Below are 27,841 nucleotides of genomic sequence, written 5' to 3' on the forward strand. Positions count from 1 at the left end.
CTTTAGTACAACAGCTACAGTCGAAGTGAACTGCCTACCGAGAGGAGGATCCGGATCCTCGCTGACCAGCTGTCTATCCAAAATGATCGTCGTACCTTCTCTAGGGCGTCAACTCTTATTTAAGAACAGACTTGGCTACGCCATCCAAGCTGCCTAGCCTATATCTTGCCATACGGGTACACTAATCTCATAGTCGCCTTTACGGTACGAGTTTCCGCACGACAACTGGCGCAGTTCTTTCGGCATTTGGAGCAGGCCTCATGTTCAAGATGCTGCTTGCTACCTTCGGAAAGTCACTTGTGGTGGCGCTTGTTCTACTCTATACATGTCCGCATAACCACACCCATACCATCCTTAACTAATTATCGTCGTCAGAAGCGTACGTATTCGTCCACGACGATATATTGAACATATAATAACCAGGACGATTCGAAAGAACTAAGCTTTGTTAGGTAGCGTCATATGAAGACCATGTATTCATTACAGATGATACAAGTGATGAAAGGGAACTAGAGCTCTGAGAGAGCAAAGCCTTGGCCTGGCTATGGAGAAAGTTTAGACGTTATCAAAACAGAACACCTCTCACAAAGAGGAATTGCAACAAAGTGCTGTGCCGCCCGAGCAGATGTGTATCATGCATAAAGAGCCTTTCTATGACTTGTACCAAAGGCCTTTTATACCATCAAATCCCAGTCGAACAGTCTGCTGTCAGGCTCATTGAAGTAACAATGCACAAGTCAGTCAAAGACCGCTCGCATGCCCATCAACAAAGAGGTCCGACGATATTATCTTTCCCGACAACGCTCCGCGTCAGAAGATGCCCGGGACTATCAGGAGTTTGACATCTGGATCTTCAGGTAATCTACCTACCTCCCCTCCCTTACCAAGACCTTACGGAATCGACTCCGATCTGTTGTAGCCTCCCTCTCTGCAGCCCTTTTCAAAGTTTGCACCGACGCTAGGCTCAGGCCCAACTCTGCTGGTTCTCCATCTCATCACCTGAGGAGACCTCGATGCCTCACGCAGACCGAATATCAAACCATTGTATAGGAGTCGTCCCGCACATGATCGAAACCGGGCATCCGAGAAGGAGATTGGGAAAACGGTGGCACCAATCACGTAGAAGAACTCATGCAACGGGATTAAGCTTCAAGCACCCAAAACAGTTTTCTTATCATCTTCGCTCGCCAACGCGCTATCGTCGACCACCTCTTGAATGAAAAAATCACCATCATAATCCAGAAGAAGAACTCGAATAGGAGGGAAGTGAAGGGGTAGGGCTGAACAACCCGCCCGAAAACGCCTGGGAGCCGCTTCTGCGCTTCACTTTCTAAAACACCATGAGCCTCGCCATCCGTCTCTACCCAGCAAAAATCTCCTCCAACCCGTTCCACGTCCCCTTGGACCTCTCCTCCCAATATGAGTCCTTACCCGTCCTCAGCTTCCACACCTCCTCGCCCTCCGGGCCCTGACCGACCTTGACAAACCACTTGGGCTTATGCTCCTCGCCCTTCTCCTCCAGCACCCGACGCCGGGCGCGCTGCGCCTCCTCCAGCTTCACCTTCCACTCCTCAGCCTGGTCGAGATCGCCCTTCTCGGCCAGACGCTGGTCCGGTCGGAGTCGGCTGTCTGTCGGGGGTAGCCTGCCCTTCTCAATCTCCGTCACCTCGTTGAGGGCCGCGGCGAAAGTGGTCATTCCGTAGGTATTGGCCGCATTGTCAACGAGCTTGCCGACGCTCCAGATCTCCCGGCCCGCCCCTTTGCCGGCTTCGACGACGCGGAGGCCGTTGGTCCACGTGCCGGAGAGGCTGCTGCCGGTGTGTACCCCGTCCGGTCCATATGTCTCAACCTGAACATCTTCGCCTCGCCCGCCAAACATTCCCTTGCTCCTAAACTCGACCGAGGCCTTGGCTCCAGAAGAATCGTTACAGATCTGCATGACACCAACCGGCTCCACGTACTTTTCTCCCATTACCACGTTGCGCAAGAACATTGTGGCATGCGTCCAGGAATACAGCTCGTCCGTGCCATCTGGGAGTCGAAGCGCGACACGAACGCGGCCTTCCGTAGTAATTTCGGCACTCTTGCCCCAGAACTTCTGCGACGGCGCGGGGGACTGGCTGAAGGACCAGCTGGCAGAGTCGGCCTGCATGGCGAGTCTGACGGGACGATGGCAAACCTTTTCAACCAGCAACCGGAAACCTCCGGGTACTTCCTGCTCGGTTCGCAGCATTTCATATGTCTCGCCCAGAAGGGGGTTGAAGGGTTTCCGAATAGCGCGTTCCTTTGCGCGGCCAGTGCTGAATTGCGACACTGCGAATGCCGTAATGTATAGGAGACGTTCCTTGGCCTCCTTCTGCTGAGCAGCTTGGTCAAGCAGCTGGGCGTATTCCAGCTGTTCTGCAACGCGCTGAAGTAGTGAGATAGGTTCGTTCGCGGATACGGGCATACTGATCGTGCTAAGATCCTTGCCAACATTCTTCCGCACAAATGCAATCAGACTAGGAGGCTGCACCAAAGCCGGCGGAACCTTGGTTCGTCTCTCAACGGAGATATCCACCGGCAACGGCGACAAGCTCTTGGGCTTCGCTGGGTAGCAATCGGTGTCCTCGGAGCCTATAGCCTCATCCTCCTGGGCCGAAGAGATGGAGGAAGAGTCACTCAAACGTTCATCCGCCTCCGAGTCTGGGCTTTCATCTTCGCTCTGGGCAATCCTGACGATCTGCGAGCTTGTCTCACCGGCTTCTGCGTCGAAGAACTCTTCCGTCGACACTGTCTCCATACTTCTTCTAGAGGGTGCTGCAGAAAGTGGAGCGGGAGATCGTCGGCGCTTGCTGTTCACAATCAAGGTTGTAAACTCAGACACAACGGAATCGAGATCGTTGAGGAGTGCCGCACAATGCTCTTGTGTGCTCTTTTCTTCATGGACAGACGATTTTGACTTTGACTTTGAGTGGCGGGGTCCATTTGCACTGATAGTTGTCGTGACAGTACCCGGAGAAGGAACAGCAAGAGCAGCAGCGGCGGCGGCATGATGCGCTTGGGGCGTGGATGCTGTCGGTGTAGCGTTACTTGACTTGCGCTTCCAGAATGGGCGCCTTTGCGGCTGTTCTGTCGCTGTGGGAGGTGTGAAGTAGCTGTCCGGTTCCTCACCCAAGGTGCCTGGTGACAAGAATGTCGAAGCAGCCATGCTAAGAGGCCTTTGGTTTGACATGTCCTTGACCAGGCGACGAAGAGCGTCCCTGGTGCCGACCATGCGACTCACTAGGGTCTCGACCTGCTGCCATTCGCGATCTTCCTCCAAGCTTGACTGCGTAGGCTTCAAATGTGTCGTGTTGACCCTCAGCGGCGTTGTTCTGGGGTTGAGTGTGTTGGGTTGCTGCTCCTCCACGCCCCTCGCCGCACGACTCGCCTTCTCCAAGGCCTTGGCCCAATCGTTGAATTCCTTGGCGTTGGACGCTCGCAGATGCCAGATCTCGGCGCCCGAGTCAATGTTAATTTCCCTACGGCGCTCATCGGCTGCGATGGCAGCAAGGCTAAGAGGAATGGCACCGCGGAGGGCAGACGAGTTGCGGTTGTAGTAATACGAGAGGGTGCAGGAGGAATAATCCAGCGAGAAGAATCTGCGCGCATAACCCTGGCCCTTCTTCCTCCGTCTCTTGTGCAGAATTCCTGTATGGTAGTTGGCATTTCCATCGCTGCGGCCGGAGGCTGACGTCGGACGTCCCGCGGCAACGTGGCTGTGGAGGCTGTCTTGAGAGGCAGATGTGACGGCGCTCATCTGAGGCAAACTCGTCTTGCTGGTGTTCGCATTCGCTCCGGCCTGCAAGTTCGGGAAGTTCTGGGCTGTAGTCTGAGGCGGTGCACCAGTCGGGTAGGTGAGGAGGACGAAGGTAGCCGTCTTGGAGATCTGCTTCGAAAAGGTGTTGTCGAACACCAAGCCGAACATGCCGCCCTGGCCCTTTGGCACATCCCACGTACCGGTCGATACCTTATCCGCATCGCATTTCCCATGCCATTTTATGGGTATGAATCCCTTGTTGGCGAGCTGCTCTTCGGCTGTGCTCGAATCCCTCCTAGCAAATGGTTTCTTGGGCTCGGCGACGCCAGAGGTAAAAGATCCGGGGGCGGCGGCATCGTCGTTCTGATTCGTAATGAGGCCGGCGGCGCCAGCTCCGGGGTGCTTCACGATTCCAAAGTTACTGCCTCGGCGACTGATAAGCACGTGTCGGAATTGGAGACGCAGAAGAGGAGAGATGTAGAAGGGGGGGGGGGGGGGTAAGGGATTGAGGTACGCACATGGACTTTTTGTGTGGTTGGACGCTCCAAGATATTGTGTGGCCTTCGTCGACTTTGACCCATCGCACGATGTAGGACTATTTGGAGAAAGCTATCAGCATCGAGAGGAGAAGCATGAAGATGCGCCGCTGCCTGTGGTCAAGGGCGTTGGCGGAGGGGGAAGGGGAAGGCCGGGGACAGTGACGACTCACGTACCTTGCTATGGATCTCCAACTGCTCAATGCCCGCCATTTTTGCGGGTTGGAATAGGAGCTTGAGCTGTGGGTTGGTTTTCGCAAAGGAATTCGAAATTGAGTGCCCGATTACGTTCTCGTTCCAGTGCAGGTCGCAAGGTTATTGAAGGGGCATGGTGTGGATGGCAAAGGAGATTTGGAAATAATTCAATGGGATGAGAGGGAGAGAAGAGAGATGGGTGCTGCGGGAGAAACAAATGTCACCCTGGTCAGAGGTAGGTAGGTAGAGCTGCTGCAGCATGTCAAAGTGGGTGAGCTCCCCCCCAGGTACGGGCCTAATAAGGTCGTGTACGGAGTACGGGTACATAAAGTACGCGGAACGGGCCTGAGAGCACCGCGGACATGGCCCACCAGCACGGGCAACTAGGTACCTTATTGGGGTGAGATGTCTTTTTTGGACAACTCACTCAGTGGCCCACGTCCCAAGACTACCCAGCCACACATCGTACCTCGTACCTCGCACCTCACCCGCACCACCACGACTTTTCACAGGCGCGCGAATTCAGGTATACCCTGGCCGCCGAACGGTTGGTTGGGGGCGGGACGTCATTCGGAAAAAGACAGCGAGGCTTGTGACTGGCTGGCCCTGACAACAAACGGGCTGTGCGGTTGTGCCGGCATGCCAAGTTACAAGTAAGCCGCGGACGGCCGCGCGGGCGAAAGCAGAGTGGCAGGTGCCCGGTCGGTGGAGGACGAGAGTCCCGACGTTGTGGCTGGGCTGTTTTACGCTAACCAATGCGGCGGGGGACCGTTGTGCTGGTAAGGCAAACCTGATGGAACTTGAATGTATGTCAAGCATGTGCCAGCTGGGAGCTAGGTAATTTTTCTGTAGGTAGATCAAGTACCAATAGGCGGACGCTCCGTACAAAGTATACACCAAGCGGTAGCCAACGTAACAGACACGATGCGATACGGCAACCCGCGTATGTGTGTAAGTATACTAGCTACGGATAACATAGCCTATTCCGAACGAATCCTCTGCCTAGGTGTAAGTCCAACGCCCGCACAACGTACCTTAGAATAGCAGAGCCATCTTTCCGCCCGTTAATCGCTCGGATTCTCAGCCTTATCGACCAACCCGAGATTGCCATGCAGGGGAGCCGAAATTTACGATTCAAAATAGCTCAGAACAACAGGAAATTGTCGTAACTCCTATGATATCCAAAATCACCTCCCAAGTTCTGGGTCACTGGGTACGCAGAACATGTGCAGAACCGACTTTTCGTATCCCACCGCCACGGAAGTTTCTTGCAGTCACAACCCGACGTCATATTGCGCAAGAACAGAGCGTTGAAACGGTCGCATGATAGACCCCGAGCTGCGAGCTGAGGACCTTGAATTAGAGAATGGCGGCAGGTCGGCAATCGCGGATGAGCATCTGCTGACTTGAGCTGATTGGCCGGGTGAGCCGCACTTCATCTACCAGACACAATAATACACAGTGGCATCCCCGAACCACCCTGGCTCGGCCTCGTCGGATAGCTATCAGTCTGCCATGCTGACTACCTACCCTTGATGGTATTGCGTTGGCACAGTATGGGTATGAATCCTGAATAGGTGAGGCATCCGTAGGCCGAGGGAGAAGAGCGAAGCACATAGGCAGAGGCATCGGCAGACGAGTCTCGATACGAAAACTGTCAAGGCGAGGGATGAGGTCAGACAGCATCTCATGCTACCTAATAGCCGTTATGAGCCGGTGGCACAAGGCGACGTGCAGCAGCTGAAACGATCGCTACGATCTGGCAGCAGCACCACAGCGTTGGAAACGGGATCAGCGAGTGGCACTCGAGCAGGTGCAGTTGACCGAGTTGATCAATCGACAAAGTGTAAATGACAGCAGCAAAAAGAAAGACTTTCAAGTTCACAGACGGCCTCTCCTATTCAATAGGCGCATCAAAGCTGTGTGATATCGTCGGGCGTGCCATGAGTATCTACGTAGTAGGTACGTACATTGCGCTCGGCAGCACCCGGACCCGCGGCACCACCGGATCAATGTCGGGCCCTTCTGAGCAGGCTGGGCTTCACTGGCCCGTGACGGGAACCAATGGCCCAAGATGACGACGGGAGGTGAGCCGGGGCCGTAATTCGCGGATAGCCGAGCGTGGAGGGGCCCCGAACCCACTTCCACGCGTTCCTCCCACGATGCCAGTCCAACCAAGTACCACCCAGCACCCAGCACCCAGCACCAGGGACCAGCACCGACCCCTCTGATATTATTGTGATATTATTTATTTTTATTTGTTTTCCTTCGCCGCTCACTCTCCCAGTCTCTCCCGCCTCCCACAGGATGACTACGTAGGAAGTGGAAGGCTTCTTTGTCCAGACCCATCACCACCTAGCCTGCGCCCCTGAGCCCCCCCTCCACAAGCCCAAGGTCCATTGGCACTATCCTCTTTGGGCTAGACGGCCGACTCCCTCCACCTCTGGGCCTTTCTTTCCCCTCTTGCTGCTGGGCTTGCTGCTTGCTGCTTGCACCTGTATGCCATCCGGTGCTTCTTTGCAGGTTGATCGTCTCTCCTTTTTTCCTGAGTCGCGCACTACTTACGAAAAGGCTCACAAGGTCTTACCAAGACACACACACATCATTTTGGGCAGCACATGTGGAGCATCCCATCGTCTTTGATTGCTGAGGGCATTCTTTTGTTGCTCCATTGCGCCGCCGAGGCCATCTAAAACAATTCGATCCCAAAGTCGACAAACGGCCATTTCTTCTTGCTCCCTTCTCGGATGCAGCCTGGTCCGCCGCCATCAGCAATCCCATTCATTCCGTCTCACTCTCCGACGCTGGTGTCCGTCTTCCTCAGCCTCCTCTACGCATGATTGAGGCCATGTTTGTCGTCGCGTTTCCCTTTCCACCTTCGACATCGGGCTCCCTCTTCCCCAGTGCATAATTTTCATGGTACACCTTGTTTCTTAATACCCCTTCCTAAAACCCATCTTTCCGCCCAATTACCTGCCGCCGCCCGCCCCTGGTTGGCCCGAAGAGAACCCCTCGATCTGCCTTCCGATCTGGACGACCCGCGCCTTGTCCAACCCAAACTTGTTTCCTACGAAACCGCCAAACCACCAAACCGCGCCCCGACGACACACGCTGCCGCCAACGTCGACCGTTGCACACAGTACCCTACCCGACCATGGCAGGTGTCCTGAGCAAGCGCCAGCAGGCGCGTAACGAAAAGGTCCTTCACGATCTGGTCCAGTCCGTACCGGGGAACAACTTGTGCGCCGACTGCCAGGCGCGGAACCCAGGTAAGTGCAACTGTGCTCCCTCTCCCGCCGCTCAGACCGTGGGCCAAAAACTGACAGTAGTTCGCAGCATGGGCCTCTTGGAGTGTAAGCGCGACTATTCCCCCTCATGCGCCCCCATCGATACGATTCTCATTCGATTGGGGCGGTCACTTTGACGAGCGAGACTGACGTGCGACTATAGCTGGGCGTGTTCCTTTGCATGAGATGTGCCGCTATCCATCGAAAGTTGGGAACTCATATCTCAAAGGTGAAATCCTTGAGCATGGACAGCTGGTCTAATGAACAAGTGGAGGTTTGTGCAAATGCATACCCCATGTCGAGATTCGTCGCCCCTGACCAAACCTTCGCAGAATATGAAAAAGGTCGGAAACGTTAGGTCCAACCAGATTTACAACCCCGATAACAAGAGACCTCCCGTTCCTGTCGATGCCGACGAAGCTGATTCCGCCATGGAACGATTTATCCGCACCAAATACATGAACAACATCCCCATCCCCACGAGGAAGCAACATTCGGGCCTTTCAGATGAAGGCGTTCCTCCGCCGCTACCACCAAAGTCGGGAGGAAAGTTTGGGTTCAGATCTGCCTCGTCAATCTTCCCGCTATCGTCTCGGCTGAGAAAGGATTCGTCATTGCGTAATACCATGTCGAGTCCCCGCGAGCCGCGAAGTCCCTCGCCCAGCGATCTGCCGAACAAGCCCTCCAAGGTGTTTGGCGCAAGCGTTTCGTACGAGCAGGAAGATACAGAAAGGAAATTGGCCAGTCTGAGGGACATGGGATTCTCCGATGGCCAGCGCAATGCTATGGTGTTGAAGGGCGTGAACGGAAACCTGGAGCGCGCAATTGAGACACTGGTGCGGTTAGGCGAGAGCGATAGACGGTCACCTTCTTTGACAGGGCCTCGTGAGAGCTCTTTGCGCGCGACACGCTCGCACGCGAACCTGTCAACGTCTAGTGGATTATCTGCACCGCATCAGACGTTCAGTGATCACCCCCAGTCGCCCTCGACAGCCTCGAGCAACAACCCCTTCGACATGCTGCCGCCGCAGCCGCAATCTTCCCAATCGACCGGCACGCTCCAGAACAAAAACCCCTACGCGAACAACCCCTTCGGAGCTCCCACGCAACAGCAGCAAGATATCGCCCAGGCTTTCGGCAGCATGTCCCTCGCTCCAGCGCAACCCCTATTTCCGCACCACACGGGCGGATTGCCGGCTTCCCAGCCGTTTGCTCAGCCTCAGCAAACGTACCAGCAGTCCATGACGCCTCCCATTCCGCAGCAGCATCAGCAGCAAAACTACAACCCCATGAGCTTTAATAGTAATATGACCTATCCCCAACCCATCCAGCCGCAGGCAACGGGCTACAACCCATTCCTCACGAACCAGGCGCAGCCTCAGCAGCAACAAAACCTTGCAGTCAACACAGGGCAATCGTCAAGCCCATATGCGAACAACCCGTTTACTCGATCTCCGACAAGAATCCAATCGCCTTCGCTAGGCCAGATACCCGAGCAGTCGCAATCGAACTTTTACATGGACTCTCCGCAGACGATGACACCACAGAGCAGCAACCCCTTCTTTGCACAACTAGGCTCGCAACCTACGGGGCAACAGCAGGTACCACAGCAGCAGATGTACCAGCAACCATTTCAGCAAGAGCAGCCGGCGTTTGGGCAGCAGCAACAGAACCCCTATCAGCAGCAGCAACAAAACGCTTACCAGCAACCGGCTCAGCAATTGGCTCAGCAGCCGTTCCAGCAGCAGCCGCAACACCCGTTTCAGCAACAGAAGATGCCGCAGCAACAATATCAGGCTCCTACGGCACAGGCTCAGTATCAACAGCAGCCCTTGCAACCTCAACGTCCCGACAAGGCTTCGATCTTGGCACTGTACAGCCAACCGCAGCTGGCACCTCAGCCCTTTGCACCCCAGACCCAGGCGCAGACGCCAGAGGTACACCCCGAAGTCGCAGCATCTCAGCAACAGAGCCAAGACGCAGCGAGTGGGTCCATGGTAGCAGGAAGCAAGAACCCCTTTTTGATGAATGGCGGCGGCGGTGGAGGCATGTCATCGCCGCCGCCGCCACCACAACAGGTGATGGCGGCTCCCGTAGCCAATACCGTCGGGCCGCGCAAGGCGGGTGTCAGTCGCGAGAGCATGGCATTTACGGATATGCAGTGGACGAACGGGCGACACAGCCCAGACGCGTTTGCCAGTCTAAGCGCGCGGCACATGTGAAAAGGCCTATAGGAGGGTGTCGCGAGGTCTTGATTCTTCTTGTAAATACATGCTTCTCTTTTGCTCTTCTTCGTTTTTTTGTAAGATAAAACTATCGATTCGAGACGATGTCCGAAATTTTTCGCATGCCACGATTTGCTCGTTTCTAGACTACCATGACCTGCGGAGGGTTCTTCCCTGCACGCGTATACCAAATTCGTTCTTTTTGTGTTTTGATATCGTTTTGACTTTGTGTGTCATCTGTTCTTTGTGCTATTTGAGTTACGCCCACCGACGTAGCTTTCTTTATGCGAAGAAAGACCCTTGCTATCTAGCCCCCCGCGGGGAAACTGACCGAGGCCGAAAAGGACACGGCCGAGACTCGACGGGGTTGCGCCGACCCGATGGGACGATGTGCCGAGATCGGAACCCTTGCGGCGGCGGTCTCCTGTCGACTCCACACTAGACCTTATGCCGTAGTTCCGAGTATATCGCTCTTCCGTGAGATTCCGGTAGGATTTCACCGAAATCTCTCAAAAGTTCCGCTAAAGGACGCAAGGCCGAGGCCGAGGATTCAAACGCTGCAACGGGGCGATGAGTCAAATCCCGGGAAGCCACAAAAACCTCGCCGGGTGCGCGCCAAGCTGTCTGTACCTTACACTTCTTAGCTCGAAAATACGATTTCTCGTTGCATGACCTACAAACCATTGATAGGCCATACTTTAGCTGTTGATTTACATTTCTTGTAGCTACTTCGAGGTTTTCTAAAAAAACTTACTTACCCTCAACCCCGGATCCCCCACACACTTTACCCCGACCAAGCTCACCACACAAAAATATGACATCCCCGTCCTTCCAAGCCCGGCTCCGCGCCGCCATCCCAGACGGGTCCGACCCCCCCACACTTCCATCCCGGGCCTCCCTCGCCGCCGCATCGGCTTCTCTACCCCGCCGACCATCATCTCACAGCACGGGTGCCAGCACCGGTGCCAGCGCAAAGGGAGAGGAGAAAGACAATGATGGAACCTACCTCGCCCCCCTCGGCACCGAAGCAACCCTAACCCACATCCTGACGGACATCGTCCCCGCCCTCAACGGCCAGGCGCGCAGCGGACGGTACTACGGCTTCGTCACCGGCGGGACCCTCCCCGTCGCCGAGGCGGCTGACAATATCGTCTCGGCGCTGGATCAGAATGTGCAGGTGCATTTACCGGAGCAGACCGTCGCTACGGAGGTGGAGAGCGTTGCGTTGGGGATGCTTGCTGACGTGTTGGGGCTCGAGGACGGAAGCGGCGGCGGTGAAGGAGGGGTGTGGAAGGGGAAGACGTTCACCACCGGCGCGACGGCAAGTAACATCCTCGGCCTCGCGTGCGGGAGGGAATATGTGATTGCGAAACGGGGCGGGAATGTAGGAGAGCAAGGGCTGTTGGGCGCGTGTGTGAGTGCCGGGGTGAAGGGGGTGAGGGTGTTGACGAGCATGGGGCACAGTTCGCTTTCCAAAGCGGCGAGCGTGGTGGGCGTCGGGAGAGCCAATGTTGCAGAGTTGCCGCTGAGTGCTGACGAACCGTGGAGGTTGGATTTGGAGGGTGTGGAGAGGGTGTTGCGGGAGGGAGAGGAGGATGGGGTGGTGAGTATCATTGCGGTGAGCGCGGGCGAGGTGAATACGGGAAGGTTTGCGACGGGGGGAAAGGGGGAGATGGAGAGGTTGAGGGGGTTGGCTGATCGGTTTGGGGCGTGGATTCATGTCGATGGTGGTGAGCTTTTTCCGTTGCTGTCTTTTTTCTTTGTGTTGGTTTGTGGTGAGAAGGTGGTGAGATTTTTGCTGACGATGGTTGGTGTGACAGCTTTTGGTATCTTTGCGAGGGCTCTCGAGGCGAAGCCCGAGTTTGCAAAGATTCGAGAGATGGCTTCGGGGCTGGAACTCGCGGACAGCATCACCGTGGACGGACACAAGCTTCTGAACGTGGTACGTTCGCATCAAAACCCCCTTTTACCCTCTCCCTCCCGTCCTCCTTCTCTGCCGTATGAAGTAGACTAACGTTTGGCGGGAACAGCCCTACGACTGCGGTATGTTCTTCTGCCGCTCCCTCGCAACCCAAACAGCCGTCTTCACGAACCCAAACGCAGCCTACCTCTCCTCGGCCGGCGCCTCCGCCATCCCCTCACCCTTGAACATCGGCCTCGAGAACTCACGCCGCTTCCGGGCGTTACCGGCCTACGCCGTCCTCCGGTCCGAAGGGCGGAGAGGGCTGGCGGCGATCCTGGGCCGCATGGTTGTGCTTGCGCGGAAGTTGGCGGTGTGGATACGAGCTTCGAAGGCGTATGAGCTGCTTCCCGAGGGGGCATGGGATATCGAGGGGATGACGCATATGGTTGTGCTGTTTCGCGCGAGAGATGAGGGATTGAATGAGGAGCTTGTGGGGAGGATCAATGGCACGAGGGAGGTGTATGTTAGCGGGACGAGTTGGAAGGGGAGGAAGGCTGTAAGGGTTGCTGTTGGCAGTTGGAGGGTTGATGTTGAGAGGGATTTTGAGGTTGTGACGAGGGTTTTGGGGGATATTGCTAAGGCGTGGGCGAGGGAGTGAAGGTAACCTCTTTTGCTGGTTATATGAGATGATATCAAGGTCGGTATTCATGTCAGTACGCGGTCAATGAGCTAGCATCCCTATAGATCTGGCAGGAAGGTGCGGGGATGGTACTTGGGTCACTTCTCTTTCATCTCTGTCATAATGAGAAGTGGCAGGGGCAGGTGGTCGAGGGGTCAAGGAGGCGCCAGTGGAATCCGTTCTTTCGAGATCACCCTTCAACCTTCGCTACACTTTTGGTTCGACTCTCCACTGCTGACCTTTTTTCTTTCTGCCCCAAGGTGAACTGACCGCTTGGTTATTCGGTTAGTATAATACTATCTTCCCATCATATTCGTGCCAGCATATACGGTCAATGACCCACCGCTCATCCAATCTACCTGGAAGAAGAGGAGGCGGATGATATTCAGGTCACTTCTCTCCTCATCTGAACACAACCTGAAGTGAAAGGGGCAGGTGGCCGAGGGGCTAAGGGGGCGCCAGTGGAACCCGTTCTTCCTCGACCACCCTTCAACCAGAGGCTTCGCTTTTTGGTTCGATTCCCTATCGATGACCTCTTTTTTGCCCTCTACCCTACTGAGAATTCAACATGTTTATGATTGCTTTGTTTTTGATAGTCGGCACTCAGATGCGACGCACGTACCGGCCGAGTCCCTTGCGCGTGAAAATTAAGTTTGAGATACTAGTATCACGAGAGAGGTGTGTAGAAGTGTTGTATTGAGAACAGTAACTGGGTACAGACGCTAATGTTAACCATGCCTTAAACGCCATGTTGTCAGGAGTTACGCGTACCATGTACCCGTCACAACGCAGGAGGCTGACATCGAGTATAGAACGGTAGTTTGAGGCACATCACGACGTCCAGAAGAGGTACGGGGCAAGGGAAGGATAATTTGGATGGTACTGTGATGCATTCACTTACATGGCGCATTCGAACTTCTTCGAGATGATGTGCAGAACGTGTCAATAGTATTACTAGCCTACAGGTCGAGTATCGTCTCGATAGGAATACCCCAGTACCAGCTCGCCACGCCCATGGCGCCGATGCTCATGGTGAACGCCATCAGGAAGTTCACGTCATTGTTATCCAGCAAGTCCCACCCAGTCTCCACAACCCGCGAGGGTTTGGCGTCGCCCACGGTAGGCTTGCGATGCTTCTCCTCGGGAGCATACCTCTTCTTCGCATCGCTCGTCTCGAGAGCGTTGACGTCAGCGTTCTCCGCCATCTTCTCAACAGCGCTCTTGCCCTCCCCGTGGAGCGCCGCGGCCTTGACGGTGGCGCGCTTCTGGTTCTTGTCGGCGTGGTCGGCCGGATCGCTGGCGATGAGAACCTTTGCGCCGCCCTCGCCCTCGACGATCTTGCCGGTCCGCACATCTCGCACGGAGCGTTGAAAGACGGCGCCTAGCACGCTGTCGAGCAGACTTCCCAGGACACCCCATAGGGTCATGCCCAGCATAAAGGTCGAGCGCTGCTGCGTGGTCCAGGCGCCGAGGCCGCCGCCGACTTTGCCGGCGCTGTCGTCACCGCAAAGGGGGAGGAAGACCATGGAGGCCGTGACGATTATCATGGAGCCGAGGGCGCCGGCAGCGACGCCGAGGGGCGTCACGCCTCCGTTTGTGCCGCGCGGGACCTTGCGCAGGGTCGGGGACGTGATGAGGCGGGGCTCGCCCTTGGCCAGGATTCCTAGCTCGGAGCTGAAGGTGTCGGCGGCGACAGCGGCGTAGTTTGCGATGATGCCGATCACGAGGAGGTCGCCGCCCCAGGAGAAGCAGAGTGTGCCCGAGGGGTTCGGTGTCGTGGTGTCGAGGATTGCGTCCTTGCGCTTGTTAAGTTGGTAGGCGTGCAGGAGGGAGAGACATGAGGCCATGAGCGAGTTGGCGAAGACTATCAAAGCGGAGAGAAGTTAGCTATACCGCGCTGAAGAGCTCGGAGGAGCTACTATTGAACCGACCTTGGACGTGGGTGCGTGCTCCTTCGCCTCCTGATGTGCCGCGCGAGGCCATCGTCATTTGTGCCTTGACATCGTGTTTGACCTGGAGTAGATTTAGCATTTGGCGTTTCGTTGCAACAAGGGAGCTAGCCGTACCTTTGTTGCTCTTGTTCCAGCGAGGAAGAAAGTGCAAAGCAGCGCGAATGGCAGGTTCCACGGGTGGTACGCGTGGGCGATAGCTGTAACAACGGCGGCGACAATGCCTGCGGGGGTCAGGGATTGGTGCGACCAAGCTCGGTAGACGAGGGCGAGTGTCGCCGGGAAGGCGTAAATCGCTTTCATGGTGGTCGATTATTCGGGCTGCGTCGTGATTATGGGAGGTTTGCGAGTTTTGGGCAAACTCGGAGCGTGGTGTTGCAGAAACGGTTCACCAGAATGCCCTGTCCCGTCTGGTGGTGGGATGCGCAGGTGTTCGGGTGAAGGTGAACTCCACGTGACGTCAGCGCTGGGAGCTCGGGGGGTTGGAGTGAGGAAGCTCTGGATCCCTGTCTAATTCCTTGAGGGCAGGCAGTTAGCTGCCAAATTACATCACCCACCATAGCCATGTACATACTTACACAGCTCCTTAGGCGCACAGATTATACGATAGTTATCTGCCCTCAAATTTCTTCAACTAAAATATAATGCTGAAAACCTCATCTAAGGTGTGATGAAAGTTCTAAGCGCGTGCCAATACGGTAGCAGAGCGTCGAAGAATTCTGGATCACTATCAGTGCATGTGATACAAGTTGGACAGTTACAACCTTCCTCGGTTTCGATATTTTGCGATGATGGTGCTTCCAATGCCTGCAAGGAGCTTTTTACTAAGCAAAGACCGCATCGATTCGCAAGTTTCAGAACAGAGAGAGAGCTCACTGTGCTGATAGATCGTAAGGTAGTTGCAGTTTCCACAAGGAAAAGCAATGTTACCTATATAAATACTTCAGCTACTGCAATGCACCACTCACTCGCAATGAACGGCCGGGTTTTATACACTATATCTAAGCTAGCCATAAATGTCCATTTTCACTGTAAGCTGTCGATGTTGGTGGGGATGGCAACTGCTACGAGCTGTGATATTGATGCGACCAACTCATAGTGACAAGATCGAAACCACAGTATACAATCTTGACAGTAATCAGCACCGAATCATCCGTAATTACCGTTTCCTATTCTGACGAGAAGGCTGAAGCCACAACGTGAAAACTTCGGGCTTCGTTCCTCGATAACCCCGTGAAGGAATGATGGAGACTGAGTCCCCTCTATCCGTACGAGGAAACCTGATGCCAGGGGGTGCGCCATGCACTTTAGCTGACCAATCAGCGCGAGCTTCGATGCGATTAGTAGCTCCCCCACGTCCCCCGGAATCGGCTCCTTTTCTGCTTAGCGAGAATCGACGAGCTTCATGATTCATGAAGAGCGAGACACGAACAGTCGCTTCGCTTCACTTCGCAACTTAACTTCTTCGTGGGATGGATTGTGTATAAGGCCCGACACGTCGCGATAGAAGGAGAGATAGAACACCTCTCTTTTAACCAAGGCCTCTTTTTGGCCCCGACGACCGCAACAGACGTGAACACCGACTGCCAGTTCTTGGGGTTCAATTAAAGGCGATGGCGGCCGCGCGCAATCTCACAACGACCACGAGTCCCCCTCGCTCAAACATCATGGTGGCAGACGTGAGGGAAGAGCCCAAGACAGCCGTAAAAAACTACAAAGGCTTTGTCGCCGGAGTATTTTCAGGAATCGCCAAGCTCACTGGTTAGTCACTCTGCATTCTGAGATTTGAATACCGTACTGAAACTGCGAAGTCGGCCACCCCTTCGACACAATCAAAGTCCGCCTCCAAACAACAGACGCCTCGCGCTTCAGCGGCCCCCTCCAATGCGTAGGCCAAACGCTACGGAACGAGGGCATCCCGGGCCTCTACAAGGGCGCGACCCCTCCGCTGGTGGGCTGGATGTTCATGGACTCGGTCATGCTGGGCTCGCTGACGGTCTACCGCCGCCTCGTCGCCGAGCGCCTCTTCCGCGTCGGCGCCGTCGACAACTTACCGTCATACGGCCACGGTATCGCGGGCATCATGGCGGGCAGCACCGTCAGCTTCATCGCCGCGCCCGTCGAGCACGTGAAGGCGCGCCTGCAGATCCAGTACGCCGCCAACAAAGCCGAGCGGCTGTACAGCGGGCCCGTCGACTGCCTGCGCAAGATCTACGCGAACCACGGCGTCCGGGGCGTGTATCACGGCCTCAGCGCGACGTTGCTGTTTCGCGGGTTTTTCTTCTGCTGGTGGGGCAGCTATGATGTGTTTTCAAAGTACTTTAAGAAGAACACGAACCTCAGTGCACCGGCGGTGAATTTCTGGGCGGGCGGGCTGAGCGCGCAGATTTTCTGGTTGACGAGTTACCCGTCGGACGTGATCAAGCAGCGCATCATGACGGATCCCCTTGGTGGCGGGCTCAACGACGGCACGCCAAAGTTCAGGAGGTGGAAGGACGCTGCGACGGCGGTGTATAGGGAGACGGGGTGGAAGGGATACTGGCGTGGGTTCTTGCCGTGTTTCTTGAGGGCGTTCCCGGCTAATGCCATGGCGTTGGTTGCATTCGAGGGCGTTATGCGGGCTCTGCCAGAGTAGATGTGTGGGTGATTACATTGCCGTAAGGTATAGACGAGACATTTGTACGAGGGGCACCGATAACCATAGATAGACAGCAGGATACCCAGGATCGGAATCAGAATCGCACCTCAAAGCATAACATCGCAATCATTCACGAAGAAAGGAGAACCACATGTGGCAGATCAACAAGCACACGAAGGTGCTAACTTTTGGTATTCCCTTTTAACCTTGCCAAAATTCCAGTGCCATGCCGACCCAAGTAACCTTAACCTGACTAGTGCATAGAAGCTGTTTACTCGTCGTCCTCATCAGCCTCGTCGTTAACGACGTTGAAGAACTTGAGCTCGTAAACACCCTTGGAGGTGGAGACGACACGGAGCCAGTCACGGAGCTGCTGCTTCTTGAGGAACTTCTTGGTGCTGTGGGGTGGAACAATAATGTCAGCAAGTTGTCCTTACATGATACAAATTGTCGCCAGCGCGACACAAGATCAAGAAGAAAACCTACAGGTACTTGAGGTAACGGCCGGAGAGCTCGTTGTGGGCAATGATCTCAATCTTGCCCTCACCCTGCTGGGAGATCTGAACCTGGTCGCCGAGGTTGCCGACGCGACCCTCAACCTTGATCTTGTCCTGGAGGAACTTCTCGAAGGCAGCGACGTCGAAGATCTTGTCGGAGGCGGGCTGGGAAGCGTTGATGATGAACTTCTTGGTAACCTTCTGGTTCTTGCCCTTGCCGGTGCGCTTGATCGCCTAGAATTTGGGGAACATGACGTTAGCCTACTGTTTCACGCCGCCGCCCAATTTCCTCTCATTTTCCAGAGGAGAAGAGGAAATTGGGCTGGGCCAACAGCAAAGCGGTGTTGTCATGTACGTACTGCTTGAGGAGCCATTTTGGACGGATGTGATGGACGCAAAGAAGTTTGATCCTGCGTTTGGTTGAAGTGGTTGTGGTGAGGGGAGGGGAGAATTGACAGATTGAGATGGGGCTTGACACTTCACGAAACTTTTTCCCAGCCCAAAAGTGGATTTCAGTTGTGGGTGTAGGAAAAAGTGGCAGCGAAATTCTAGGGCAACGGATCATTATCTTATCCGAAAGGTGAGGAGGGCGGGGCTGGGCGGGAAGTGGCCTTTCACCGAACTCACCGAGACCCCCTGTGGTCTGAGCTCCGCGCTCCAATCAAGAACGAGTCGCATCCAATTCTTCCCCCAGGCACACTCGTTTGCCATAATTGGCAGGCAAGCAATGCACGAAGGGCGCGTCTGCGCTGTCGCGGATGATTCACTTTCGACATCGCAGATTGCCATGTCAAGGACCGCCTTCATCGTACCTTACAGGTATTGACCTCAATGGCTTGGGTTAGCTTTCTGCCTGAAATATCCTGCCTAGAACCCCCACACGCGAAAGAAGCCCATGCATATGTGAATCACGGGAGCAATTCGAGAAATAGCAGCCTCTTGCTCTCATTGGTGGACGCGGATGCGACTTCGTCGTGGTCACGATCATGGACAAGAGTCAACGAGCCAGTGAGCTCTAGTAAAGGGGGTTCTTTGCACCTAGGCCTAGGCTTTCCGTGAATGAATTGTTCTACTTCTAGTATTCGAGCACCTCGTGACGCATGCGGGACTCAGAGCTGGACCGGTTGTATCAAGCAATCCACGGCGAGGCGTGTCCTAAGCAATTGATCACCTAGAAACGCAATGATAGATTCAATCCACCTTTCTCTTGCTTTCCTAGCCATCGTATCGGCATTACGTAGCGCATCATAGAAACCCAGCCGTTTCGTTAACATAAACCAATTCCAGCAAAATATCCATCTAAAGATAGTAAATGCTCTATACGAAGGGATTGCGTAAACGTCAACGCACACTGAGTGACGAATTAGCTCGCTATCCCAAGGTTTTTCTTCAGGGCGAAAGATTTAGTCTTGCTTAGGAAGGCAATAACCACGTCATATCAAGTTAATGGTCCTCATCTACCGCATTTAACCTTCTTTGTGAATTTGCAGAATGTCATATTGCTAAGCGATGGAATCTGGTGACTAATTTCAGGTCGCACAACCTACTAGAATAACAACAAATTTACTGGCAGGGTCACATCATAAAGTGTCAGTTACAGGCGAACCATATGTACCATCGGCTAGAACATTGGCCCTCATGAGACGTTTTCGCCACTTCAGGGTTCAGTCCAATGGCGGGATAAGGTGTAGTAGTTCTCAGATCAGTCTGCCCAGATGAAATGCCGTCAACGTCCTTACTCAAGTTGACTTGCCGAGGGGCATGACTAGGCGTATAGGCATTGCTGTCTTGACATGCCAAGATAAGTACGCAATGAGTAATTACGAGGCGGCTGGGCCAGTCCGGTTCCTGCCGGGTGATTGATGAACATACATAACTGGTTCCTGGTTGATGATGCCCGGAGGAAGACGGCTTCGTCGGGGGTCCCCCTGACTGTTCGTGCGACTGGAGCGTGCGATCCCCGAGGAATATCCTGAGGCACATATGCATAGGGCTGAACGATTGGATGAGACTACGTACCGAAACGGACCCCACCTCGATCTCTCAACTCCCCTCCCTCATCAAAGTACCTACTTCTGGGTCGCCATGCCACCAGATACTCTTCTCGATTGCAGGTGTTTGCTCAAGTACTTTCAATTGTCATTCAATGCTACGACTTAGGCACCCAGGTCTCGTGGCTGAGTCTTGCGCAGGGTAGCCTGTTCTCCCGGGCAGGGGTGTGCGCCAATGGCACCCTTGAGTGGCACGTCGTCCATCTCGACTCGAATCTCTTTCGACTCGAGGTTGCCAGGTTCCCAATCATCTGCACAGCTACGGCACTGCTACGCTAGCTGCCGTTACATTACTCTACAATCCTGATTATTTCACAGCGCTGACCTTGTTTCATCCCCCCGGATGAGGCTCGGTGAGGTGGAGGTATTTCCCCGTGAAGCCCGGGCTGGAACCTCCCATTCGATAGCGGAAAGTCCAAGGCGGAGATTCTCACACCACACCAGCTCGTAAGGCGCATTTCAATCATCCATTGAGGCAGCATATCGAACATGCAGGCGGACTCGGTCATCTGCCTCGGGTGTCGAGTTCAACCTGGAGACCGTCGTTTCCTGCTCACATGCTTGGCTCCGACCCCCCACCCATATCACCGCGGGAAACAATGATATCTCTGCAAACTACGGGACTATGTTCGCCGCCTTGAACTTCAATCTTCTGACGCAAAGTACTCGTTTCCTGTTGTACGCGAACCAAAATCATCAACATCTGTTCCATTGAGTCTGGGTCTCGTCCATCTCTCTCTCTCTTTAGTCAACGTGAGCTCGTACTTTCATGTAACCAACGAAAACAACAAGATTCAGGCACAGAAATCGCTATTCGTATCAAGATCTGAAGCAAGATACGAGGTGTCTCTGATACCCGCAGCCGTGCCGCAGCGGGATGAAATTAGCCGTCCTGCAACCCGGTCATCTGGGACATCGGCTCAAGGCACTGCGCCTTTTCCCCACGCAGTCAGGTACCTGCGGTGCATACTAAACGGCACCCTCAACGTCCTGTTGACAGTATTGGCATTAGGTACACCCTGTGAAGGCCGCCTTTGGAAAGTCGATTTCCGTCTCCGTAGGAGTCGATTGTTTTCCGCTAGTCCAGCTATCCTCTGTCCGCTGCCCTCACCGGTCTGCAAGTCAGCAGGCGTCACCCTCGATTACGATGTCGTTGTGAACTTGAACGCAAACTCGGACCCCACCACCTTCTCAAAGTCACTTCAAGGCGTCTCTCTGTTCTCTTGGCTTACAACGTCGAGACGAGAGTCGTCTCCTGTCCACGTCAACTATCGAACCCTATCGAATTCGAAGTTGACCTCTAGTCGCTAGAGCTTCGGCTTTGGACGCAGGATTGGCTACGGATATGCTCGTATGGACCTTTTCTTGTTGTTGCCTTGTATCGAAACAGCCAGTCGTATCCCAATAACGTCTTTGAGTCACTTCGCACATGCTCTAGTGGTGTGGTCTGTACATCGGCACTCTCCGTCGTTTACCATGGCAATCTCATTACAAGAATGAACATCTTTGAGGCAAGTTCAATTCTGAAACTTAATAGTGCTGAAAACTAAATTACAAAACCTGAACAGATCCGAATCCTGAAGATTAACTCTCATCAGTCTCGATCTGTTTCACACGCTACATACCACAGTCATGATGAGAATAGCTATCGTGGGTGGTGGAGGCTTCGCAGCTATCCTAGCCCATCACATCACGCAAACAGCGAACCCCGTAATCATTCTGTCAAGAGAAGTAGGTAATGAGGAAAATATGAGCATACCAGGTCACTAACGCGAAGTTCACAGTCAAAACCAGAGCTGGAGGAACGCTACGACTGTCAAGTCGCGGTAGTAGACTACGACGACGCTGAAAGGCTTCGTTTCGCCCTCAAGGGCATCGACCTCGTCATATCAACGATACGCGGCCAAGAACAAATCAACGTCATCCACGCCGCGCGCCACGCCCGCGTCCGCCTCTTCGTCCCCGCAGAGTTCGAAGGCTCGATATCCCACCGCCCATCGTCCGGCCAAGACCCCCTCGACTACGGCTCCTCCGAAGCCATCGAGCTGCTAAAACACTGCGCCAGTTCAAAGTCTCGCAAGATGGAGTACACGGTCTTCTCCTGCGGCGTCCTGTACGAGCGCTTTGCGCCGGGCGGGCTGGCAGAGTATGGCATGGGAGCCCGCGCTACGATTGGGAGTCAGGGGGTCTACCTTGTCGATGTCGGGAACGCGTCCGCGGATATTGTTGAGACGAACGGCTCTGGACGGCCTGTGCAGGTCTGCATGACCTCCGTTGCCGACGTGGCTCGGTTTGTTGCCGCTGCCATCGAGCTGGGCCCGGGCACGTGGCCCCGCGAGTTCAAGATGAGAGGGGACAGGATGTCGGTTCGAGACATATTTGCAAAATGCAGCAACGTGAGAGGTGGTGAGTGATCTTTCGTCCCCCTACTCTAGAGGAATGATGAGACTGTACGGGCTAATAAAATGATAGTGGCGTTCACCTTGCGAACTCGAAAGTACTCCAAGCTCCAGAGCGAGCTTACACATTACGAACAACGTCAGAATTGGAACCAGTGGTGGAATATACAGCGACTGATAGCTACGGCGGATGGTCGATATGACTTTCGTCAGGCCAACTTGAATGAAGCTGTCGACTTTCGACCCGTGAGTTTCAGGTCGTGGCTCGAATCAAACTGGGGACCAGGATCATAGACGGCAACTTTCTCTTCCCTTTGTATTGTGCCAAGGGAATTTACGCATTTAATCGCAGTGATGGGCCACTTTCTCATTGTATCTTTAGCATACCATCTCTATTCTGATCTGACTAAATTGGACCATCTCAAACAGTATCTCCAAGGAAGTGCCCTGGATACCAGACCCGAACCCAAGCCAAGGGCCAGGTTATCGTGAATCATTGTCGGACTACTGAGTCCTCGCCTTATACAACAGTATCATTCCTCGGTTCCTCTACAGCTACGTTTGACTTCAATATCGCGAAAAATGACCAGCTTGTCCTCGACAAACGCACAAGAAACTGCTATCCCAAAACCTTGGTACTCAAGATTGCAGCGAGGCGACCCTGGTGAAAGGAGGCCTCATCGGTCCAGTAAGATGGCAGGATGTAGTGATCTGGAGGGTATCATCGTAGAGAACGCATGCATCCTTCGCCCCAAAAAGGGGTTCAACCCCCGACGCGAAAGCTCAAGGCACAACGTAATCGAACCTGTGTACCAGGACACCGTACGCTGTCCAAGATACATGCTCCAGCCTCTTGAAAGATTAGGATCGATTCGGTAGATGCACCCGGTCCCAGGTGCCAGGTAACTCTGTCTCTCAAATTCGCCTTACAAGGTAGCCTGCGTCTTGTTGTTTCCAAGATCCCGGAATCCGCTATTGCTGGTGGCTGATGCTGACACCCGACCTACCCTTTTCGCCAGCAGCTCCGGCGGCGCGGTAATGGCCTTTTATTGGGCACTGCCCATCCTTCCCGTCACACTGCATATTGTTCCTAATATGCCGGCGAAGCCAGACGAGAACCTGGTTCTGTTACGGTTATCCAGAAGCGGTAACTTAGGCCGCGCTGCCGGACGGAGGGAGAAAGTGGTGATGATGAACTGCACGCGCGTAAATGTATGGTATTTTGATATGCCTCGGGACCTTTTGCAAACTTCAGCCTCATGACGGCGACCTACATCCATCGTCTATTCAACCCATAAAACTGCCGACATCACTCCGAACTGGCCACAAGAAAGAATGGTTCGCAATAGTGATATTGGAGGGCTAATATGGACCGCCAAAAACCTTCCACCCTGCCCTTTTTGGAGGGTTGTAGTCTAACCGCACACTCGGTTCTAAACCCCTTACCCCTCTCCCCCTTGTCTATTTCTCTCAATCCCAGAGCCGCGTTGAATGCCCTTTAATGATGTATCCGTGGTGTTGAATGCGAGCCCTTCCCGTTTGAACCCCTCAACCAATAATCATAGCGCTCTTTTGAAAATTCCATTGTTTCCCATATCCCCGTTTCGCCCGTGCCGAAAACCCGGTTTTGCCTTTGCCTCGTTCGCTTTCAGACGCCCTCTCCCTCCGCGACCAACCCCCACACGCCGCGCCGTCTCGATTGTTGAAAGCAAGGGTGTAACTTCGCCCAGAGTAACGTCACAGTCCACTGGACGACACCCCCTCACAGAAAATCGCTACACTCCTAACCCTCATTTCCTCCCCTCACGCCTTGTCCACCTCGTCACCATACTCATCCACGACCCAAAGGCAGAACTTCTCCCACTCCGTCTCCCACAACTTGAGCCTCTGCGCCTTGATACCGGACCCCAGACTCGCCTGCTTGATCCCCTCGGTCCACTCCGCCGGCGTCTCGTCCTCAAAGGCGGACCACCGCACGCTGTTCTCCGCCATGGATCCCAGCCCGAGCAGGCCGACATTCTCCCACCCCTGCAGCGCCTGCCAGTAATCGTGCGACATGCCCGCCGTGTCCTGGCCCAGCATGGCCGGGTCGTCGTTGCACAGCGCGCACGAGACGCCGCGCGAGAGCAGCGCGGGCAGTGGGTGCGACATGATGGAGCCGCAGAGGCGGAGGACCTCGTTGGAAATGGGGCATGACTCGACGAGGATGCGTTTCTCCTTGATCATGTCGATGAGCAACGGGTGCTTGTAGAGGGAGAAGCCGTGACCGATGCGCCGCGTGCCGAGGAGGATGGCGTCGTAGAGGTTCTGGTCCGTCTCGTCGCCGTCGCCGAGGGTCTCGCCGGCGTGGAAGAAGAAGGGGAGGTTGACGCCTTCCTGGGCACACTGCTTGCGGAACCAGAAGAGTTCCGGGAGGAGGTCGCGGAGGGGCCGGCCGAGGTCTTCTTGGCCGACGAGGTCGTAGCCGGCGATGAGGTGGGGCCAGGAGATCTTGGTGGTGATGCAGTTGTCCATGCTCTCGATGATGTCGCGAACGGGGAGGTGGCGGATGGTGGTCCAGATGGTGCGGAAGCCCCAGAAGGCGGCGTGGGCCGGGTCGGATTTGAATAGGGCGAGCTCTTCTTCCATTACTTGGAACATGTGGTTGTAGTCCTTTTCCGGTTCTTCTTGCTGGTCGCGGCAGTAATTGAGCGGCCACGTGAATCTATTTGGGGTCAGTACATCACCTTTCGATGTGTGACAAGGATGATTTATTTACCTCAGCTCGATCCAGTAGATGCCGTCTGCCAACAGAGACGCCATCAATCTCTTGAGGAAAGCACGGAAGATTGGCTCGTAGTGAATAATAGTGTTGGTGACGCCAAAGCACGAGGTGAATTTACGCCAGACAGCGTCGATGCCGTGATGCTGCTCATACGTGTCCGTCAAGGTGATTGTGCAGCGCGCCTTGAGCCACTTGAGGAACCCCGTCCTTCCGTCATCGGGATACTCATCCGCCGCCGTGGTCAATAGACGAAACTCGCCCGGGACATAGCCATCCTCCCAGACGGGCTTTGAACTCGTCTCCGCCTTTCTGTACCGAAAATGTACGCTAGCATTCGACCTCGCCGACTCGTTGGACAGGGGCTCGTCCGCAGCAAAGTGAATTCCGGGCGTCTTGAGCAGGACATCGAACAAAAAGTCAAAGTCCACCATGGCGTCCAAGTGTGAGTGAAGAAGCGAACCCTTTGGCAACCTCTGCACAATGCGCCATAGCCGGGTCGTCTCAAGGCGCTGTTTGGCGAGCGTGAACATCATGCCCGGGAAGGGCGCCAGGCCTTCGGTAGTGGCGAGGTCCTCCTCCGTCTGGGCGTTCCATATCGTCCGCTTCTCCTCGTCGCGGATGCGGGAGACGATGTCTGCTGCGCGCCGGGCAATGGGGGACGCGGCGGCCTTGAAGGAGGCGTCGGCGCGGCTCTTGTGCTCTTGCGCGATGAGGGCGTCACGGCCTTTAATGTACTGTGTGATGAACGGGTCAGAGACGGATGGGATGTCTTGGCGGAGCTCCTCCCAATCTTCGTTTGAGAGAGACATGTTGAGCGGATGATGCGGGGTCCTTTATGAGCACTGAAATAAGAGGGCGGGGGAAGCGGGGAGAGAGGGTGAAGGTGTTGAGTTGAGTAACGGCGGGATTGAGCTTTATGAGATATCGTTCAAGGTTCCGAAGATGTGGACTCAGTGTCGACGAGATAGGCAGGCATCCGTCATATTCCCTCCGGTCGGTCGGCTCCGGTGTAGTGATGGAGGGGTTCTTGAGTGGCCGGCGGTTTACGATGGAATTAGGCGGTTAGCGATGACTGCGGGGACGCGGGGTTACAGTGGTGGGCCAGTGCACGATGATAATGATAGCTCTCGTCGGGCCCCACTCCGGATTCAGCGGCGCCGAAGCCGGGTATGTGCCCGGAACAGTGATCGTTGGTTCAGGGGTTTCCACCTCTGCCTACGTACTCTCAACGATATGGGTTTGGCACTTGAGGTGTTGAAAATGGAGCATTTAGGAGCTCTCTATATATGCCAGCCGTCGTGTACTTTGTAGCTGCAGTCATCCTTCAATCCCTGCTAGATTGTCAAAGGTGCTTTCCAGCACAGCTAATTTCCACGATATTCTTCTCGCCAACATATATGGCATTTGTGAGAGTCATGGCCACCGACAGCGTCCTTGACAGTGGTCTTGAGGTTTTGAGATCAAAGTCACCGTCCTGCCCTGATTTGAGATTATTCCTTCGGGCAAATCAATACTCCCTGCCCGCCTCACGCATCTTGTGGGCCTCATTAGATCAGTGATAGGTACCAAAGACGGTGTATCTCTCAACAAGCACCGTCCGTTGTAGTCGATGGCCAAGCGGTACGATTCTATCGTATGTTGGCTCACGGTCCTACATAATGCCATGGATAGCTTGTGTTTTTTTGAGAAAGATCCTACGTTCGAGTCGACTTTTGATCGCCCTTTTTTCACAACTTCCTTGTATGAACCATATTTGGTCGTCATGCATCGTCGACAAGATGATCGCACCAAAAAATGACCATCTTTCCGCAAATTTCGAGACGCTGCACCAAGCGAGTCTTTGCATTGGCCCTGGCACATGCATTCCTCATCACCAAAGTATGTCAGCAGTACGTGGACGAGTCGAAACTGCTCCTGTGGCAGTAAGTTACAGGTTCGAAATAATCGCGTTTCTTTGGAAGGATGTTCAGCTGAGGCTTCCAAAAATAGGTGTGGGGGATATGGAGGATTGCTGTCGGGAAGACATCTGAAGGCCGCAGGTCATGCAATCTGCCGCGATTGATCGTCGCACAGGATACCCATTCGCCTGACGTCCCTTAGACTCTAAGAGCATGTCCAACAGAACCACCATGCCTCTACGTTATCCTTCTTGACCGTGACATTCACCTTGTAGCTCCGAGATCAAGAGAGATTCGCCAGAAGGAACCGGCACCTGTGATTGCAATACTTGGTGTTGGAACAGAAAACATGTTTATCGATTATGTGATGGTATCTAGTCGTTAACCCCCCTTTCCTTGTCGTAGTTATCGCCTCGTTCTAGGCAGGTCTGTTGAACAGCGGGCTCACCCTAGAGCTTTCCCTCAGAGTTGTCGTTGCGCCCATCCGGCTTCATGCCCGCCACCACCTAGCCATCCACCATCCTCTCCCAGCCGTGCAAAGCTTCTACTCCACAGGAGAAAAATCACACAGGAAACCACCACCCCTCTCGTTCTCCCGCCACTTCTTCCTCTGCGAGGTTCCTCAATAGTGGACAGGTCTTAACCATACTTGCGACTCCCGCCCTTAGTCGCCTGCAGCCCCCCCTTAGCCTTCTTGTCCTCCTTCGCCTTCTTCCCCTTGCCAATGAGCTCCAGGTGGCCCGCCCTCTCGCCCAGCAGCTTCTCCGTCCGCGACGTCAGCCCCGCGGCCATCTTCTTCTGCATCTTGTCCGCCGAGGAGTGTGCTTTGGCCTTTTGGGGCTTGGCTACGCGCGAGGCGTTCTTGAGCTGCTTGTTTTTGGGTTTGCCCGTCGGTGCGGGGCGCGAGGCGGATTTGACGCCGCCTTGTGCCATCTTTGGATTTGTGTGTATGTGTGTAGTTCGTTTGTCGTATGGTTCCAGTCGGGACGGTACTTGGGGGTTTGAAGGTCTTTTCTCGTTCGCAGTGGAGGGAATGAAT

At 54.6% G+C, this 27,841-nt stretch overlaps 11 protein-coding genes across 11 annotated transcripts; 4 read left to right on the forward strand and 7 right to left on the reverse strand.

Annotated features, from left to right (window-relative positions):
- Positions 1-1,360: 1,360 nt before the first annotated feature.
- Positions 1,361-4,530, reverse strand: CTAM01_00950 (oxysterol-binding protein; the record flags this gene model as incomplete). Its single annotated transcript, XM_060516994.1, has 3 exons — positions 1,361-4,214; positions 4,300-4,376; positions 4,495-4,530. 3 exons carry the CDS (start codon positions 4,528-4,530, stop codon positions 1,361-1,363), a joined length of 2,967 nt encoding a protein of 988 aa, XP_060388456.1.
- A 1,341-nt stretch (positions 4,531-5,871) lies between these two features.
- Positions 5,872-6,141, reverse strand: CTAM01_00951 (uncharacterized protein; the record flags this gene model as incomplete). The annotated part of the gene is made up of 1 exon (XM_060516995.1): positions 5,872-6,141. One exon carries the CDS (start codon positions 6,139-6,141, stop codon positions 5,872-5,874), a length of 270 nt encoding a protein of 89 aa, XP_060388457.1.
- A 1,525-nt stretch (positions 6,142-7,666) lies between these two features.
- CTAM01_00952 (UBA/TS-N domain-containing protein) lies at positions 7,667-10,021 on the forward strand (the record flags this gene model as incomplete). The annotated part of the gene is made up of 4 exons (XM_060516996.1): positions 7,667-7,781; positions 7,849-7,865; positions 7,963-8,073; positions 8,132-10,021. 4 exons carry the CDS (start codon positions 7,667-7,669, stop codon positions 10,019-10,021), a joined length of 2,133 nt encoding a protein of 710 aa, XP_060388458.1.
- An 817-nt stretch (positions 10,022-10,838) lies between these two features.
- On the forward strand, positions 10,839-12,585 carry CTAM01_00953 (pyridoxal-dependent decarboxylase; the record flags this gene model as incomplete). Its single annotated transcript, XM_060516997.1, has 3 exons — positions 10,839-11,754; positions 11,845-11,966; positions 12,055-12,585. The coding sequence occupies 3 exons, from the start codon at positions 10,839-10,841 to the stop codon at positions 12,583-12,585; spliced, it is 1,569 nt and encodes a 522-aa protein (XP_060388459.1).
- Positions 12,586-13,565: 980 nt separating this feature from the next.
- CTAM01_00954 (integral membrane protein DUF92) lies at positions 13,566-14,858 on the reverse strand (the record flags this gene model as incomplete). Its single annotated transcript, XM_060516998.1, has 3 exons — positions 13,566-14,470; positions 14,538-14,619; positions 14,673-14,858. The coding sequence occupies 3 exons, from the start codon at positions 14,856-14,858 to the stop codon at positions 13,566-13,568; spliced, it is 1,173 nt and encodes a 390-aa protein (XP_060388460.1).
- A 1,310-nt stretch (positions 14,859-16,168) lies between these two features.
- Positions 16,169-17,190, forward strand: CTAM01_00955 (uncharacterized protein; the record flags this gene model as incomplete). Its single annotated transcript, XM_060516999.1, has 2 exons — positions 16,169-16,316; positions 16,367-17,190. The coding sequence occupies 2 exons, from the start codon at positions 16,169-16,171 to the stop codon at positions 17,188-17,190; spliced, it is 972 nt and encodes a 323-aa protein (XP_060388461.1).
- A 274-nt stretch (positions 17,191-17,464) lies between these two features.
- On the reverse strand, positions 17,465-18,064 carry CTAM01_00956 (ribosomal L22e family protein; the record flags this gene model as incomplete). Its single annotated transcript, XM_060517000.1, has 3 exons — positions 17,465-17,591; positions 17,680-17,924; positions 18,050-18,064. The coding sequence occupies 3 exons, from the start codon at positions 18,062-18,064 to the stop codon at positions 17,465-17,467; spliced, it is 387 nt and encodes a 128-aa protein (XP_060388462.1).
- Positions 18,065-19,839: 1,775 nt separating this feature from the next.
- On the reverse strand, positions 19,840-20,208 carry CTAM01_00957 (uncharacterized protein; the record flags this gene model as incomplete). Its single annotated transcript, XM_060517001.1, has 2 exons — positions 19,840-20,000; positions 20,067-20,208. The coding sequence occupies 2 exons, from the start codon at positions 20,206-20,208 to the stop codon at positions 19,840-19,842; spliced, it is 303 nt and encodes a 100-aa protein (XP_060388463.1).
- Positions 20,209-21,373: 1,165 nt separating this feature from the next.
- On the forward strand, positions 21,374-22,434 carry CTAM01_00958 (isoflavone reductase; the record flags this gene model as incomplete). Its single annotated transcript, XM_060517002.1, has 3 exons — positions 21,374-21,472; positions 21,526-22,147; positions 22,214-22,434. The coding sequence occupies 3 exons, from the start codon at positions 21,374-21,376 to the stop codon at positions 22,432-22,434; spliced, it is 942 nt and encodes a 313-aa protein (XP_060388464.1).
- Positions 22,435-23,943: 1,509 nt separating this feature from the next.
- Positions 23,944-25,713, reverse strand: CTAM01_00959 (adenosine/AMP deaminase; the record flags this gene model as incomplete). Its single annotated transcript, XM_060517003.1, has 2 exons — positions 23,944-24,844; positions 24,899-25,713. 2 exons carry the CDS (start codon positions 25,711-25,713, stop codon positions 23,944-23,946), a joined length of 1,716 nt encoding a protein of 571 aa, XP_060388465.1.
- Positions 25,714-27,441: 1,728 nt separating this feature from the next.
- CTAM01_00960 (uncharacterized protein) lies at positions 27,442-27,735 on the reverse strand (the record flags this gene model as incomplete). The annotated part of the gene is made up of 1 exon (XM_060517004.1): positions 27,442-27,735. One exon carries the CDS (start codon positions 27,733-27,735, stop codon positions 27,442-27,444), a length of 294 nt encoding a protein of 97 aa, XP_060388466.1.
- Positions 27,736-27,841: the final 106 nt, after the last annotated feature.

Source organism: Colletotrichum tamarilloi (genome assembly GCF_030869305.1).
Source record: "Colletotrichum tamarilloi strain Tom-12 chromosome Unknown Scaffold_2.1, whole genome shotgun sequence".
In the NCBI taxonomy this organism is placed as follows: Eukaryota; Fungi; Ascomycota; class Sordariomycetes; order Glomerellales; family Glomerellaceae; genus Colletotrichum; species Colletotrichum tamarilloi.